The sequence below is a fragment of the Lissotriton vulgaris genome, chromosome 9, assembly GCF_964263255.1.
Source record: "Lissotriton vulgaris chromosome 9, aLisVul1.2, whole genome shotgun sequence".
NCBI lineage: Eukaryota > Metazoa > Chordata > Amphibia > Caudata > Salamandridae > Lissotriton > Lissotriton vulgaris.
The window spans coordinates 226,261,810-226,278,192 of NC_141697.1; the positions used below are offsets into that span (position 1 = coordinate 226,261,810).

Below are 16,383 nucleotides of genomic sequence, written 5' to 3' on the forward strand. Positions count from 1 at the left end.
GGTCGGTACGCTTCAAAACAGGCAGAACAGGACTATTACAAACGTTGCCTCTTGTCTCTTCAATTACATCTTTTTCGATCAGATCATAAATGATCGCTAATAACACCTTGTCACCTTCGCTAGAGATCTTGTATTGGGGAATGCGCGGCATTCTAACATTGGCTTTCAATGTTACAATATATGGCGGTATTTCCAAAAGACCCACGTCGTTAGGACCAGTAGGCCAAAGACTATCCGGGAGAGAAGAAAATTCTGTCGGAAGTGTATCTTTCGACAAATAGATCGGGGAGACCACTCTCCTGCCCAGTGTAAGTTGTACTCCCGAAGGAGAACAATACAACGTCGCATATAGTCTTTTCAACAGATCCAATCCTAGAAGGTTCTCCCCACAACCTGTTGTCAGAATAAGGGGTGCTTCAAATTCATACGGTCGAACAGAAAGAGACATAGGACTAGAAATCGGGTTCCTAACCGGGGCGCCAGAAAAATCTACTGAAACATTCATTTCGCCAGACAAAGGTGCGCCAGGGAGTTTTGAGTGGATAATAGAACTCTTTGTAGCACAAGTATCCAACAGAAAAGGCTCTGACACACCTGATGTAATCACCTCAACATAAGGTCCACTCTGATCTACTGGAACTGAAACAACTCCCTCTCTTTGTCCATAGCTGTCCTAACAATCATTACCATTCATTTCCTCACCTTCATTATAGTAATCGTCCGTATAGTACTGAGCTGTCCTACCAGATGAACCTCGCTGTTGATCAAAACTATTCATCGAGTTCTGTGGAGGCAAAGAAAGTACATTCTGTCCACGACCTCTACGCACTTGTTGAGCACCTCTACCACGTACACCAGAAGCACCATTCGTACGCTGCAACAAAACCGGACAACTATTCTTGTAGTGACCCTCTTCTTTGCAATACGCACACTGATTAGGACCATACGGAAAACGCTGTTGAGAAGACTCGTTGCTTTGCGAGTTTCTCGAATATTGCTGAGGTTGCTGGTAGTCGCGCTGGCTATTACTACAGGGTGGATAAGCTTGCTGTAGAAGAACTTTAGTCTTTAGTTCCTCGGTCTTCTTATCCGCTTTCTCCAACTCATCCTTGCGCCTATTTTCATAGTACTGGGCCGTAGCTAAAATCTGTGCTGACGTGAAAACAGCCCAAGCACTCTCAGAATCCTCCAACTTATTACACAGTTCAGGAAGCAAATTATGTACAAACTTGTCGACAAAATCTCTGACCACCCTCTGTAGTGCCGTAGCATTTTGGGCATAAGGGGGTGGTGAACTCAAGAGATGCGACATTAAAGGATCTTTCTTTTCTTCCTGTTCTTTACGTGGCAAAACTGGGTAGCATCTATCTAACGCTAACTTCTTCACTCTAAGCATCTGTTCACTTTCTTGCTCTTCCTCATTATCCCTAAACGCAACAGCAGCTTGTACCATTGACATCCCTCGTTCTCGTTTATTTTTCTTCGCTAATTTAATTTCTCTCTGTTTGGCTTCTTTGCGCCATATGCGAAAGGAGTCGAACATTGCCGGCCGGGCTTTCTTCTTAAAAAGTTTAACTTCCAGATTATCCAAAATCTCTGTGTCAAAACTACCATATTGGGGCCATTTTAAAACACCATCTTTCCTGGTGTATCGGATCCATACTTCATTATATGCGATGGGGCCTAAACCATGCTTCACATATACTTCATAGGTTGGAGTTCCAATCGGAAGAACCGGACACGAGTCCTCCAATCGGGAATCCCTATTACGACCAAAACAAAACAAGTTTCCAAGTCTGCTAAGACCAGGCATCTTCGCTCTCTAGTCTAGCTTCAAACTTCAAAGGATTATCGAATACGATAGTCTCGTGAATACACGAGTCCCTCGGCTTTGGTGCTTGCAAGTTCCAAATAAAAGCGATCCCAAGGGGATACCCAAAAACTAAGAACCAAACTAAGGACTGGGAGACGCTCCACTCATACTTAACTGAGGTATCGATGACGTCACCAGAAGACTCGTCTAACGTTTCGCTCTACCAATCATCGAGGGTCCAAAACAGGGCGATAGTCAGGGCAGTAGTCCTTCGTAGCCGTCGGGAAGCGGGGAACCTCGCAGCAAAGACTTTCGGACCACGTCGACATACAGGGGTCCATGAAGTGGCGGCCTTCCTCCAGAATTTTCACACGAAGCTCCTCACGAACCTCTGGCTTGGACCAGTACCGCTGAAATCGCACCACGTTGGGCGCCAAATGAAGTACTGGGTTTTTCGGAACCCAGCGGTACCAGGGAACACACCCTAAGACTTCGAGTCCTTCCTGTTTCAGACTACAGAAACACAGAGTCTTCTTGGTGAAGTCAAAGATCGTATTTATTGGCTGCAGCCAGTAACAGGTACCCTAGAAGTACAACACGATGTATGTTCTCAGGAGACTGCTCAATCTTACAAAGCCAGCCTTCTCTTTTTATACAAAATATTATGTTTTAGGCAAACATTCCTTATTTTACAGTTGACCATTCACATATTTTCACTACAAAGAAAAAGCAGAGTCATGATGACAAGCCCATATTTCAGTTTGTTTAGCCCACAATCAATTACTCGGCAAGGCCCAGTATTCTCATCAGATATCGCCGGACGCCCAATAAAAACAGGCACCTCCTCGTAAAGCAAGTCATAAAGAAAGAAACGGGGACAGGTGTGTGTAAGATTAGGCATAGTTTGTGTGCGATGAAAGGTTTATGATATGTTGTGCCTAGATACTAATCTCATTCGGCCACTGGGAAAGGAACTGGCCGAACAGGTTTGGCTTCAGGCAGTGGAGTCAGCTTGCCCAGGTCACAGAGGAGTCAGCAAAGGTATAAGTGTCATTGGGCCTATGTGAGGGCAAGCACAAAATGGCTGCCGTTCACAAAATAGAACCCGAGGGTTCAGAACGGAAACTCTGATTTCAGGGTGATTTCGTCACCCGAATATGACGGAAATGCTTGTGCATGGTATCCTAATCATTCTCGGTTTTATGATACCAAAATCGTCATGATACGACGAGGTTTATAACACGGGTCCAGAATTTTCAGTACCACAGGAGCTGTGTGGTGGGTGCATTGGCGGAGCTGTGTGGTGGGTGCCTCGGCGGAGCTGTGTGGTGGGTGCCTCGGCGGAGCTGTGTGGTGGGTGCCTCGGCGGAGCTGTGTGGTGGGTGCCTCGGCGGAGCTGTGTGGTGGGTGCCTCGGCGGAGCTGTGTGGTGGGTGCCTCTGTGGAACTGAGTGGTGGGTGCCTCTGTGGAGCTGTGTGGTGGGTGCCTCTGTGGAGCTGTGTGGTGGGTGCCTCTGTTTTTCAGGTTCAGAAACCCCGCCACTGGGGAGGCCTGTCAAGCGCAGAGGAACGCCAGGAGACACCGACGGATAGAGCGGTGCTCCTCATTACCTGAGCTGCAGCCAGGTGAGGTGAGGCGCGATCCCCACACGAATTGGATTGTGGCGAAGTTTCTGAACCTGAAAAACAGGTGATATGATTCTATTTTATCTTTTTCACTAACTCAACAGCAGTAGCAACATCTAGGTCCTGATGAATGCATTGGTACTTTCCATCTATGCAGAAACATGTTGACCACTATTTGCTGAACAGATATTCTGTTAAATCTGTTTATTCACCATTGTTTTTACGTTTGGGGAGCGGAGAGAAATCATTAAAATTTCCACTCCTACTCAGTCTTACCCAATTTTATTCCATCACTAAACACTTATTTGCACTGCTTTTTTTCAGTTGTCATATTACACTGACACCACCCACTAGATAATAACAAAGGGTCTTCTTACTCTCATACTCCTTTTACACTCTTGTGACTGATCGCACTAGCTCATGGGTAAGGGGAACCCATATGATGTAAAAGTGGTGGAACAGATCGACAACTGATAGGAAAATTCTCACCTATCCTTAGGTATGTGTCTCCCAGTAGAGTAATCACGTGCACTGTGTTATATTGAATCACGTGGTGTTACTGAATAATCTAGTTCACAATACTTGGTTTCTGTCATGATAAGGGTTGTTTGTGATTAGAGTTCTCTTCTCTGACTCCTAGATACTTCTTGTGTAATTGATGTATCCTGATCATCAATAGTCATTAATAGATGTATCGCTTTGATGTCCTTGACTGAATAAGATTGCCCTAGTGTTTCTAAGTCAGTTGTATTCAAGCTTACATGTTTTCTATCTAGAAAAAAACTTATGAAGTTTGAGTTTTCTAGTAAATTTAAAACAACTTACATGAAAAGAAGTGAAATTAGGATATGCATAAGAACAAAACCCAAGACCTCTGCTCAAAAGATTTATTTCAGTTCTTGACAATTCATATTCTGATAAATTCACCACGTTCACATCATCTCTGTCTTTTACATCATGTAGGCAAGTTATGATTGCTGAGTTCGCGCCACTGATCTCGTTGTCATCCCCACCTTTGTGTTTGGATCTTTTTCTACATTTGCCCCTCCTGGTCTTTTTGAGAATAGTTCTTTTTGTAGAGCTTGCTTGTTCCCTTTGCGGAACCTTTGGAGCTCTGACATACTCGGGGTTTCAGTGGTAACTGATCTGATGTCTAGCCACATTCTCTCCTGTTTTTACATAGTCAAACTTTCTTGCGAAAGTGTAGACTCTGCCATTTTGGTAGTCTCTCTCATTTCTTCTTATTTGCTGAGATGTTTTTCTCCTTTAAATATAGCTGATGTTTGTGTATCTCGTCGTTCAATATCACCAGATTGTGTTGCGTTACATCTGGAAGGTTCATGTCATCAATTTCTTTCTCTAGTGCTGAGATTTCCACTAATAGTTTGTCTCTTTTAAGCTCCGTATCTCTAATTAGGGTGTCCATCATCCCTGCCGAGGAGTTAAACAATAATTTCTCCCATTCCCTGAGATGTCCTTTATCCAGATCCTCAAATGAGGGAAAAATTAAGATGCGCAGCCCTCTAGGCACTTGCTCCTTATCTATGTACTTGTGAAGGACAGTTGCATCCCACCATCTGGAGAGCTCCTGTTTTTTGAGCCTCTCCAGACGTAGGAATTTTTGTTTTAGTCCTTCCTTGCCAGTAGTTGCTGTGCTTTCATTTTTTTTTTTTTTTACTAGAGTTTGAATTGAACAGGTCGTCCATAATGGTGTTTCTGTTATCATCAAAGGAAGCCATTTAGAGATTTTAATTGGAATGACACCTGTTGATTTTTACTATCCCTATACAAACTTCTGTAGAGTGGATCACTGCAGCTAGTCAATCATGATAGCTAGATCTGCTATTTATATAAACATTTAAATCAATACATTCAAATTCAGCAAGATCTCATCCATATACAATGTAAGTAATGTAGTTTTGACAGTCCCAAAGTGCAGGTTCAGCAAAATTTAAGATATACAACACAAGGTTATGGGTGTGCCTATCACGATCCATATTAGCAGATCTCGCTCCCTGCCCCTGTAACAACCACTACTAAATACAATAGAGCCACCCAATAACCCCCTGGTGACTGGGTATAATCAATAACAAAATCACATTGTCCCTAGAGGAAACATTTGTAAATCATTCATAATTCAGGATAGTGTCACATTCATGATCATTAATCCAATAATACAGGAAAATCTATGCAGATATGCCAGATTGTATCAAAAAAGTGTTTTTTATTCCACTTAAAAATGTATCACTTGATTCCTGGCAACAGATATACTGCTAAAGTTCATACATTAGTTAGCAGTAGTATTAGAAACACCTTTTGCTTAGACTATGGATTACCAAAACACCATGTTGACCGAAATTAAATACTAGTAGCATTGGTAAATGTAAATGTCAAGGTATTTGTAGAGCGCACTGCCACCAAGCGGCTTCCTGGCGCTATTACTCATACCGCTGTGGAACCCTTCCTGGCTTTCCCTGTGAAGTGTCCACTCCTGGGCACCCCCAGGGTGAAGCCAGGCATCCTAGCGCTGTTGGGGCCGATGTGGAGGTTAAGCAAGCTATTGCCCAGAGTTGCAGTGTGGGGCCCATGATTGGAATAGGCACCGAGGCGAGCATTGTCAGGTCCGAGGAAATTGAGCCGAAGACCCGCCGAGGCGGGAATTGAACCCTGGTCCCGGGCCAGATCTCTGCATCAGGGTCTGCCACTCTAACCATTGAGCCACACTCCTCCACATTGGTGTGGGGAGCTGTTGAGAATACAGTTTTAGCCTCGTGTTTTTGGTTATGATTGATAGATATCGTGTTTTGTTTCAGGCAAACATTGGCTTGTTGATTGCCACAATTACATGAGTAGAAACTGATACTATAACACACTGCAGTGTTTGTATGGGGAATATGGGCTTCAGCTCACTATTCATCTTGAAGCTAATGCCCCTTTTTGGTCGATTACACTTACAGGTGATAAGATATCTGATTGATTTTCTAGAAATGTGATTATTGTTGCTAACGCTCTAGTTAGCCTACGTTGTCTCTAGAGACCTAGTACATTGATGTTATTATTATCGTTTGTTTCTTTCATAGACTGGCTAAAATACTTAACACAGGATAAGTCTCTACCTTCATAAGCATTCCAAGAAGTGAGTGGCCTATGAGTTTTTTCAGTTCTCTGGTTTTAGTGGTGGTCATTTTTGTCACACGGATTTTTGCTCACATATGTGTTCGGTGTCATTTGTTTGGTGGCATGTTTTTATATTTGTGGAGTTTTAGTTGACAAATTGGGTGTCCAACATTATTGTTGTCTTTATGTGTTGAGCAGACGATACCTCTATTAGATACAGGATTGACTAGCACATATATGGTTTATTTTTATTGCATTAGATGTAAATGTGCAACTTTTTCGTCCTGAAGATGGTCCCAAGGATCGTTTAGACCAACAGGGAACGAAATGTCGACACCTGTAACAACCATGCTGTCCAGTCGGACCTGCATATTATACTATTTTGTAAAAACTACTTTGAGGAAAAGAAAATATTTATACTTCCATTCCTCAGGCACCATAAATTTAGGCAATGCTGGGTCGCCATGTATTTTCTAAAGGCTTTACCAGGCCCCTTTGTACGCATCTGTGATGCTTCATTCCTATGGGACTGTTTTAGGAAGAGGAAAAAGGTGGGACCACTTTTTGATAATAGTGTGTAATTTTTAATCATGAACCGTTCTCTTCTTTCATACAAATTATTTTAAAGGTCCTATTTCTAATCCCAGCAAACTTGTTTAATACTTATTTTAACCAATGTAAATATGTATTTAATAACTTGAAATTATTTTATATGAGCGGTTGTGCTTTTATGGTCTTTTTACCGAAGATTGAATAAAGCTGTATTAGTGACTGGCTCCTACTGAGCAGAATGGAGAAAGAGAGAAGGAGATGAAAAGAAATACATACCTGAATGACAGCCCAGTAACCCTTTACGTTTGGGCCCCCTGAGTATCTATATAATATTCTATTACAGGCATACAAAAACAAAGCCTCAGTGTGCGATAAGATTGTGAATATTTAAAGATTTTACATAAAAAGAACCCTGATTCAATCAGAACCCTGCCCCATGGAGAAGTCATTATAGGTGCAGAGATCAGATGCTCTAATTATGTTACACACCGCAATAATGGGGAAGAGCTCCAAAGACTCACTGTCAGGCAGGGCTTTAAGTGACCGGGTCTTACCGGGTCTGAGCACCGGCAGTTTTTTTAAGGAGGCCTCGAAACGGGTCTCTATCAGGCTCTGTTTTATGCCCTGGCACAGGCGGTCCAGTTTTCTTCGAGCGTTATAGGGGAAGGGAAATCCTTTAAAGAGAGTGGTTTTCTCTCTGGATTTCCCTTCTCGGAACTCAGGAGCAGCAGCAACATTGTCATGGTGTCACCGGACTTTATATGGAAGCTTTTTCAATATTATAGACATGCCATAGTTGCTGCTTATTTATCTTATGCAACTAACAACCATTGACAAAGCCAACAGTCCTGACTTGTTGTAGGTATGATGTTACTTGTTATATCATATCTGGGTGCAATAACAGAAACAGCAAAATACCAGTCGGGTGACATGCTATGCTAAGCACAGATTTGTATCTTGCGTGTTTTTAAGCCATGCCCTTAATTACATTGGCCAGGCACCCTTAAGACACCCCCCAGTTTTCTCATCCCACTAAAAGCCCTGCTGTCAGGTATCTACGAAAAGATTCAGAACAAGATTTCGTTTGAAACGAAACCTTGTTCTGTCACAGAGTCCCTATATTAGAAAAAGTTACCATCTTTAAAATATATTCTAAAGAAAAGTTGGTATACAAGTGAAAATACTAGAGTCTACAAGCCAATGTCAATTGAACTGTAATGTATATAATGGCAAATATATAATAATACGACGCTAAAACTATCAAACAGCATAGACTATTACTGGAAAACCAGAGCAGGTGTCTATCAATAAACACCCAAGTGGAAAGAGCTACAGTTTATGGATGACCTCACAACATTTGGAGCTTTTAACCTTATCACTCACTGGACACGCTTCAGATACTCTTGCGGTGTCCTAGGTGGGACAGATGGGTCGAAGTCCTCAGCGATGTCACAGTACTCCACAGGAAGCAACCTTGGCATCATATCCTCGGCGTCGGACTCCATTGCCGCAGCTGCGCCTCTACCGCCTCTTGTGCGAGCACAGGGCAGTGCCATTCCACGAGAACAAGAAAAAGAAGCAGTAACCTCCCCCTGAGTTTCATAGACCCGGTGGCACAGCACTCCCCACTAGTAAGCAGCCATATTGTGTCTGCGTCCTTGTAAAACCACTGGAGACTGGTCACACTAGTCCGGCAGAGTCGCCTCTAATTGGCCGAGATGTCTAGCCAATCAGTGCATTCTCGATTCCGATTGGTGTTTTCGATTTTTCCTCTAAATGGTAAATCGCGCTAGCCTGGGGGTTGTAGTTTAAGCAAGCATGAGATTTGCCTGGCACGTTTTAGTAACAGGCGGAAAATCTGGTAGTTGGAGAGTGGACGGATAATTCAGTAGCTCACTTTAAATCGGGACACTGGCGACCCTGAATATTTTGAAGAGGTACCCACCGCGGCTGAGATTGCACATTGCACAGTTTAACTGTGATTAATTTGGTTACGTGGGAATGTAATTTTTTTAATGTTTTTCCTTTTAAGTTATTTTTTTAACAAGAAGTCTAATCAACGATGAAATTGTATTGATCTTGTTTTTAAATAGTTTTATAACTTCCAATTAAGAGAATTTGGTGTTATTGACAACCTGCAAGCCATCACCTTGGGGGTCAGTCACTCATTCTATGACTGTTAAAGTTGAGTTAAAAATCCAATATCTCCCTGTCGATTAAGGAATGGTTGTTTGGAACTTTTATATTTCACCGTTCTCCTTATTGTAACATTTTTTTTCCTTTTTCAATTCTTTTATTTTATTGGATGTAAAATATATTGTGCTTTTGTGGCTGTAAAGCCGAAATAAAGTATTCTTAACTGACTGACTGACATTGCACAATTCGCATGCGTTTCAGTACCCTTTTGGTGGGCACCTGTGAGCCTGTCTAGAGGTTATATGGCTGTGGCTTGGCTGCTGCAAATACGATATTTGAAATAACAATGCCCCACTAGGTAATAGCTACATCTCAGTAGGTGGAACACCAATGAACACAAACTCCAGTCATTTGCAAAATGCACAAAACTTTCATTTTGGTCCAATTTCCCAACTAAAAACCCATATTTCATCTTGAGATAATCACTGCGTAGAATAAGGCCTATGATCCTGCATAGGAATTTGTTGTAATTAAAAGATACCCTCTTTATAGGCAGGAGTCAGGTAGCCAATTCATGTAGATTAACACATTGTAGGTTTATTCAAGAAGTTATAGCTAGAATAACACGTTGTAGGTTTATTCAAGAAGTTATAGCTTAGGTTACAGGTTACAAAGTAAATATACCCCACCAGGAGCAGCATTTTAAATACTCAGCCCTACTTTGCTAGCTGGCACTCTTAAAGGCACACATCAAAATACAATGATATCACATAGTGGCTGAGCAGCAGTGAACAGAGAATCTATGGAGAGAATGCATTAAATCCTATTAGATCTCTCTGCAGCATTCGACACGGTTTCCCATGCTATCCTTTTACATCGCCTTGCTAATGCAGGCATAGCAGGAACCGTACTCGAATGGTTTAAAAACGATCTGGCGTCAGATCATTATGCTGGGCAATCTCTGCTCCGAAGAAAAAATTATAAAAAAAGGGGTCCCGCAGGGTTCAAGCTTGAGCCCCACTTTGTTTAACCTATATATGGTCCCCCTATTAAAATTAATTTCTTCCTTCAATATTAGCACAATTGCCTACGTTGATAACACCCAGTTGGTTTTGACTCTTGATAAGAATCAATCTAATGCAGAACTGACATTGAGAGAACGCCTGTCAGCAACCTTTAAGTGGATGACACACAACCACTTAAAATGTAATTCGGCCAAAACAGAGATTGTGCCTTTTGGTACTAACAACTGTTTTTCTCCACAAGATTGGTGGCCCGAAAAGGTAGAAGCCCCCCCAAAGACAGCATGTAACCTGGGCATTAAATTTGACAATACCCTGTCATTTACCCAACAAGCCAAAGAAGTAGCAGGGATATGCTTTAGTATCATTAGGGGTCTCAGAAAATTCTTTGACCTTCTCCCTCTGAGTGCTAGACGAACGGTTGCTGTAGCACTAATAACATCTAGGCTGGACTATTGTAACAGTCTGTATGCAGGGCTAAATAAATCAGCCCTACACAGACTTCAAATGGTCCAGCACGCAGCCGCTAGGTTGGTCCTCAGACTGCCTAGAAAGTCCTCAGCCTCTGCAGCATTGGATGCCTTACATTGGCTCCCAGTACATAAGCGCATCCTGTTTAAGGTTCTTACCATCACATACAGAGCCTTCCATCATCAAGGCCCACTGTATTTGCGCAAGTACTTTAGACAATACCATCCGTCACGGGCACTCAGGTCCTCCACAGCAAACTTGCTCCATGTTCCCAGGTTTAGGATGATGACTAGAGGAGGAAAATCCATAGCAGTTATTGGCGCCAAGGCATGGAACAAACTACCTCCCTCCCTGCGTCAATCTGCAACATAGCAAAAATTCAGAAAACTATTAAAGACATGGATCTATTCTCTGTCAGACTCCGGATGCACAGCGTTACTTTGATCCTCCCCACAGACAGGTAGTTTTTACCATTGACACTCTGCTGTTTACTGATAACTAGGAGTCAAGGGCCAAGATGCTCCTTGGAGTGGTAGCGCGCTATACAAGTGCCAACTCACATCACATTACAGCTAACATCAGGCTTTAACACATCTCCTCCCCTTAGAAAAAGAACAAAAATACAACAGGAAACATGATAGCAAATAATACAATCAATAAACTTCACCACTTGCTCCCTGCCATGGACACTTGCCAGACCAGGGACATACAGTTAATGCACCCCTAACTTTTGCATATAGGCAGGATCTGGTAAATACATGGCAGGACCAGGGAAACACACCCTCTACTGCACACACTTTTGGGAAACCGTTTACATGCTCCAACTCAACTGCATACTCTTGCAGAACCAGGGAAATCATGGCAGTATCAGTGAAATCCATATGCCTTCTACTGCATACACTACTGGGAAACATACTGATGGAGCAGGAATTCAAGAAAAACAAAACTTGCTTGGAGCAATCATCGTTAACATTTACTCACTGTTAATACTATGAATGGAATGAAATTAATATGCACCAGAAACCAATATGGGGAGAAAAGCTTTACACATCCTTAAATTAATATGAAATAAAATCGCAACGCAACTAAAACTCACTCTTATGTGTGGAAACGCTTTGTGCATGTGCGAACCAGAATTGCGTAGTAATAATGTGACTAACTTGCGTTGAGAGGGAAAAACTCTCATGCATGCGCAAGAAGGACTAACACGTGGTCTTGAGGAACCACATGCCCAACATCTGCTTGCTTGAATTTAAAAGAAGGCTGCAATGAATAATGCTTTTGCTCAGAAAAATAATAATAACATTGGATAGAATAGAAGTGGGTGGTGAACAATGTGGATCATATGTTTAAGAAAATAAGAACTGTTTTTGATTCTTTTATCAATAGTGTATGTTTAGGCATAATACGATAATGACAGTAAGAAAATGGCATCTGGATGACGAACAAGTCGTGCATGCCTAATGAATCATGATTGTGACCTGATGACTGAAGAATTGAACAGCGGTGAGATCCCAAGGACAGGCAACGTGGGAAAGTGGTGTTATGTAACCCTTGGCTATGAAGACTGTATTGAGATGTTAATAAAAGTTGCAATGATATATGTAAACAAATTAATGTTATGAATGAGGTAATGGGAAGGGTTTGCAGAACAATAAGTACTATAATAAAAATGAATATGTCAGCATGGTATGAAGAAACTCCCCTTGCCCCAACCAATCATATGCAGCATTTCACTGATATTTGCAACTTTAGAGGGTGCGACATGTTGAATTAAAGACCATAACTAAAGTGACTTAGATTAGAAAAAGTCTCAAGAGTCACGAGAATTAGCAGAACCATTGATGATGCAGAACGAGATGAGGCAGATAACAGATGCTGAGAGAGAGAGAGGCAAGAGCTGATAGAAAAAGAGAGAGAGGGAGAGCAGACTGGGAAGATTCAGATCCAAATGACAGCCTGATTAGATTAGAAGATTCCGGAAGAACATCGAGGAGGTAGAGAGGGAAGCACCCCGGATCATCGGGTTCTAGAGAAAAGTTTAGTAAGTATGTGTCCTGTCCTGATCCTGTCCTATAGTCTTTGACTCCTGATTTTAATTCCGGGGACTCCCTCCAGTCCTTTAGCCAGAGGGTTGATTTTCCAGATTTCCATAATTAGGTAACTATCAGCCTGTCTTGAAGTTGCATATTTCTTTGCAAATGTAATTTGTTTTGATCCTGCTGTCTCTACAACTATATACTCTTATGCATTTTGTTGCCGACTGAGTTTGTGTCAATGATTGTTGTGTTAAATGAAATTTTCTCTCCTATGGATGAAGGAGTTTGCACTGTGAATTTGTATCTGTGAGCGTTCAATTGACAGGGATTATAGAAAGCGAACTAATCAGAACTGAGTAAATGATAAAACAACCCCGTGGATCTGCCAGGGAATGTGGGTGAATTATTTGGGTTAAATGTATATGGGCACCGTTGAATTGTTGCCTGTAAGGTGTTTATCCTTGACCTTTACTGTTGGATAACTACTACACAGTTCCCTCCAACTGTATATTCATGCAGGACCAAGGTATCCCATTTCACATAGTCACCCTCTACTGCTTACATTGCAGGACCAGGGATCACATTTAATACACTCCCCCGCTACTGCATACCTTGCAGGACCAGGGAACTCAACCTCACCCTCACTGCATACCTTGCAGGAACAGGGACAACTCGTTCACCCCTACTGCATAGTTTTGTAGGACCAGGGTTCACTCACCCGCTACTGCATACATTGCAGGGCCAGGAATAGCAACACAATAATGTGCCTACTACTGTGCACCCTCTCAGTTCCTACACTGACCATCTACAGCATTACAGCATACTCTTGCAGGACCAGGTATAATTACACTACAACATGCTGAGGTGATGCCTTGGGATAAATCAGCAGATGGCAAGTCTTCAACAAGGTAAGGTGAAAGTTTGTTTATTGTACATAATATTAGCCTCCGTGCCTTTTTTAATAAAATCATGATTTTCTTTACATTAAAACTGTGGAAAATCTGCATTAACAAGAGACCTCACCCACAGCAAGATCCAACTCTCAAACTTCAAGCAACAACATTCTTCCTCCAGATTAGCATTCTGGATTATTACATCATAGCCTGGCAACAGGAGATAAGGAAAGAAGCTTACTACAGAACACCACACCACCTTCCCCCTAACAACATACAAAAAGCAAAGAAGGTTGTTTTTTTTAAAGAGAAGAAATATTTTGCTAGTACATTAGCAAACACATTCCTGTAAATGACGAGGAATCCTCCTTGTGCAGGTAGATTTCCTCTTCACCTCTTGGGTCACAGGAACCTCAGCATCTCCAATTTCCTGTGGGTGACATCTGGCAATCCTATTTAAATTCCATATCTTATGGTCATTAGTTTTGACTGCATTATTGAACAGCTTAGTGATCCTCAAGGACTTTCCAAACTTGGAGTTACCCAAACCCTTCTTTGGTAACTTGACTCCGACCCAGTCACCAACCCCCACAACTGTTCACCGCTTTTCAATCATAAAACAACTCCTTCCTCTTCTTCATCTCTCTCTCTTTCCATGCCCCTGTACCTTTCACACCACTATCGGCAATTTTCCTACTAGACGCAACCCACAACAGAATAACTTCAGGGACAGTGGCGCTTCCTCTAAACAACCTAAAAGGAGCCACCCTTGAGATGAATGTGGGGTACATCTATACTCTTGCACCTTCTTTTTGACAGCCGCTTCCTAGTCATTTCTAGTTTCTACAACCAATTGCATGGCTTCCTTCAGAACTTTTACAAACCTTTCACAACCCCATTGAATTCCAGATGATAAAATGCAGCCTTTATGTGCTTGATACCTCTTTTCTCCAACAAATCCTCCGGAACACAAGAAGTAAACTGAACCCCATTGTTAATGTTAATTGCGATTTGTAGAGCGTTTAATACCGGCAGGTCTCTAAGAGCTGAGAGAGTAACCACAGCCCCCAAGAGCGAATGTTAACCCCTGATCTCTCTGCGTTATGCCCAGGCCTCAGTGAAGAGGAGGGTCTTCAGTTTCTTCCTGAAAGGGAGAAGGGTTTTTTCGAACCAGATGTGGCCCGGCAACTTATTTCAAAGTTGCGGGATGAGGACAGAGAAGGCTCGCCCTCCTTTAGTCCTGTGGTTAAACCGTGGGCAGGCTAGCTGGCCTCCCACAGATGACCGTAGGGTGCTGCCGGGACACATTTCCCCAGATGCTCTTTGATGTACCTTGGGGCATGTCCATTCAGGGCCTTGTGGGTGATACAAAGACCATTTAATCTAGCCCTCTGTTTGATGGGAAGCCAGTAAAGTTTTTGCAGCAGGGGAGTGGCAAGTGTGCGTCTGGGGAGCTTGAAGATCAGCCTGGCTGCATCATTCATCACAACCTGTAGTTTGCCCAGCAACTTTTCTGGTAGCCCAATGTAAAGCGCATTGCCATACTCTAGTCGCGACATGATCAATGTGGTCACCACCGTCCGCATGGTGGAAAATGAAAAGAGGGGTGATAGTTTCCTTAACTGCCTCAACAGGCCCACACAGGTCCCGATCACGGTGGAAACTTGGTAGGTCAGTGAAAGTTTGGCATCTATTTTATTAACCAGGCTTTTATCCTTAACTGCCTCAACAGGCCCACACAGGTCCCGATCACGGTGGAAACTTGGTAGGTCAGTGAAAGTTTGGCATCTATTTTAATAACCAGGCTTTTTACCACTGGGGTTGGAGAAGGTGTGTCTCCCAGCTCCTGTGGCCAGAATTGGTCAATCCCCGGGTTGCTGTCCGTAGAGATGGCCGGTACCTCCATTTTATCTGGGTTAAGCTTGTGAGTTGGCCGTCATCCAGTTCACCACATATCTGAGTGTATCTTGCACACGTGTGTGGGCTTGTGGGGTGTTGTCAATTTGTAAAATAATGTGCGTGTCATCAGCGTAATTAAACACCTGCCAGTCCATACAAGCCAAGTCCCTCACCAGCAGTCTGAGATAGATGTTGAACAGAAGTGGGGACAGTGCTGACCCATGAGGGACTTCACAGGTTATTGACCCTCTGTTGGACACACAATCACCCATCTGAATTCTTTGTGTACGGTCTGTCAGGAAGGAGGTGATCCATTGGTGTACCGTCCCACAGATACCAATGTCCCTGATTCTTGCCAAGAGTCGTGTCGAATGCCGGTGACAGGTCTAGGAGGACCAGGGCGCACAGCTTCTTGCTGTCACCTGTGAGCCTGATTTCGTCCAGTACTGACAGCATCACCAGCTCGGTGCTGTGGTGGGCTCTAAAGCTTGCCTGCCTGTCCCCAAGTAGTTGATGTTCTTCCATAAACATTGATAGAGTTTTGAGGACGTGTTGTTCCATTATTGTAGCCAGAAAAAGAAGTTGGGAGATGGCCCTGTAGGTTTTCCTGTTGGTGGTGTGTGCTCCCATCTTTTTGAGTAGGGGGATTACTCTGGCTTCTTTAAAATTCCTGGGAACCTTCCCTGTTTTCCACTCTTACTTTACGGGCTGGCGCTAGCCTGTGGATGGCTGTTCTCAGTTGGTTGAAGATGGATTCACTCCTTCTCCTCGAAATCCTCTGGCCTAGTATTCTTTGGTGAGTCGCCTCGCAGAGTA

At 42.9% G+C, this 16,383-nt stretch overlaps 1 protein-coding gene across 2 annotated transcripts in view; it reads right to left on the bottom strand.

Moving 5' to 3' along the window:
• The window catches only part of GEMIN2 (gem nuclear organelle associated protein 2), a 252,485-nt gene extending 243,672 nt beyond the window's left edge, over nucleotides 1-8,813 (bottom strand). Inside the window, exon 1 of one of the 2 annotated variants that reach the window (XM_086937355.1) lies at nucleotides 8,491-8,813. In XM_086937355.1, coding sequence (XP_086793481.1) covers nucleotides 8,491-8,663 — 173 coding nt within the window. In that variant the 5' untranslated portion in view covers nucleotides 8,664-8,813. The remainder of the gene's footprint in view (nucleotides 1-8,490) is intronic. The other variant, XM_086937356.1, reaches the window with a different exon arrangement.
• Nucleotides 8,814-16,383: the final 7,570 nt, after the last annotated feature.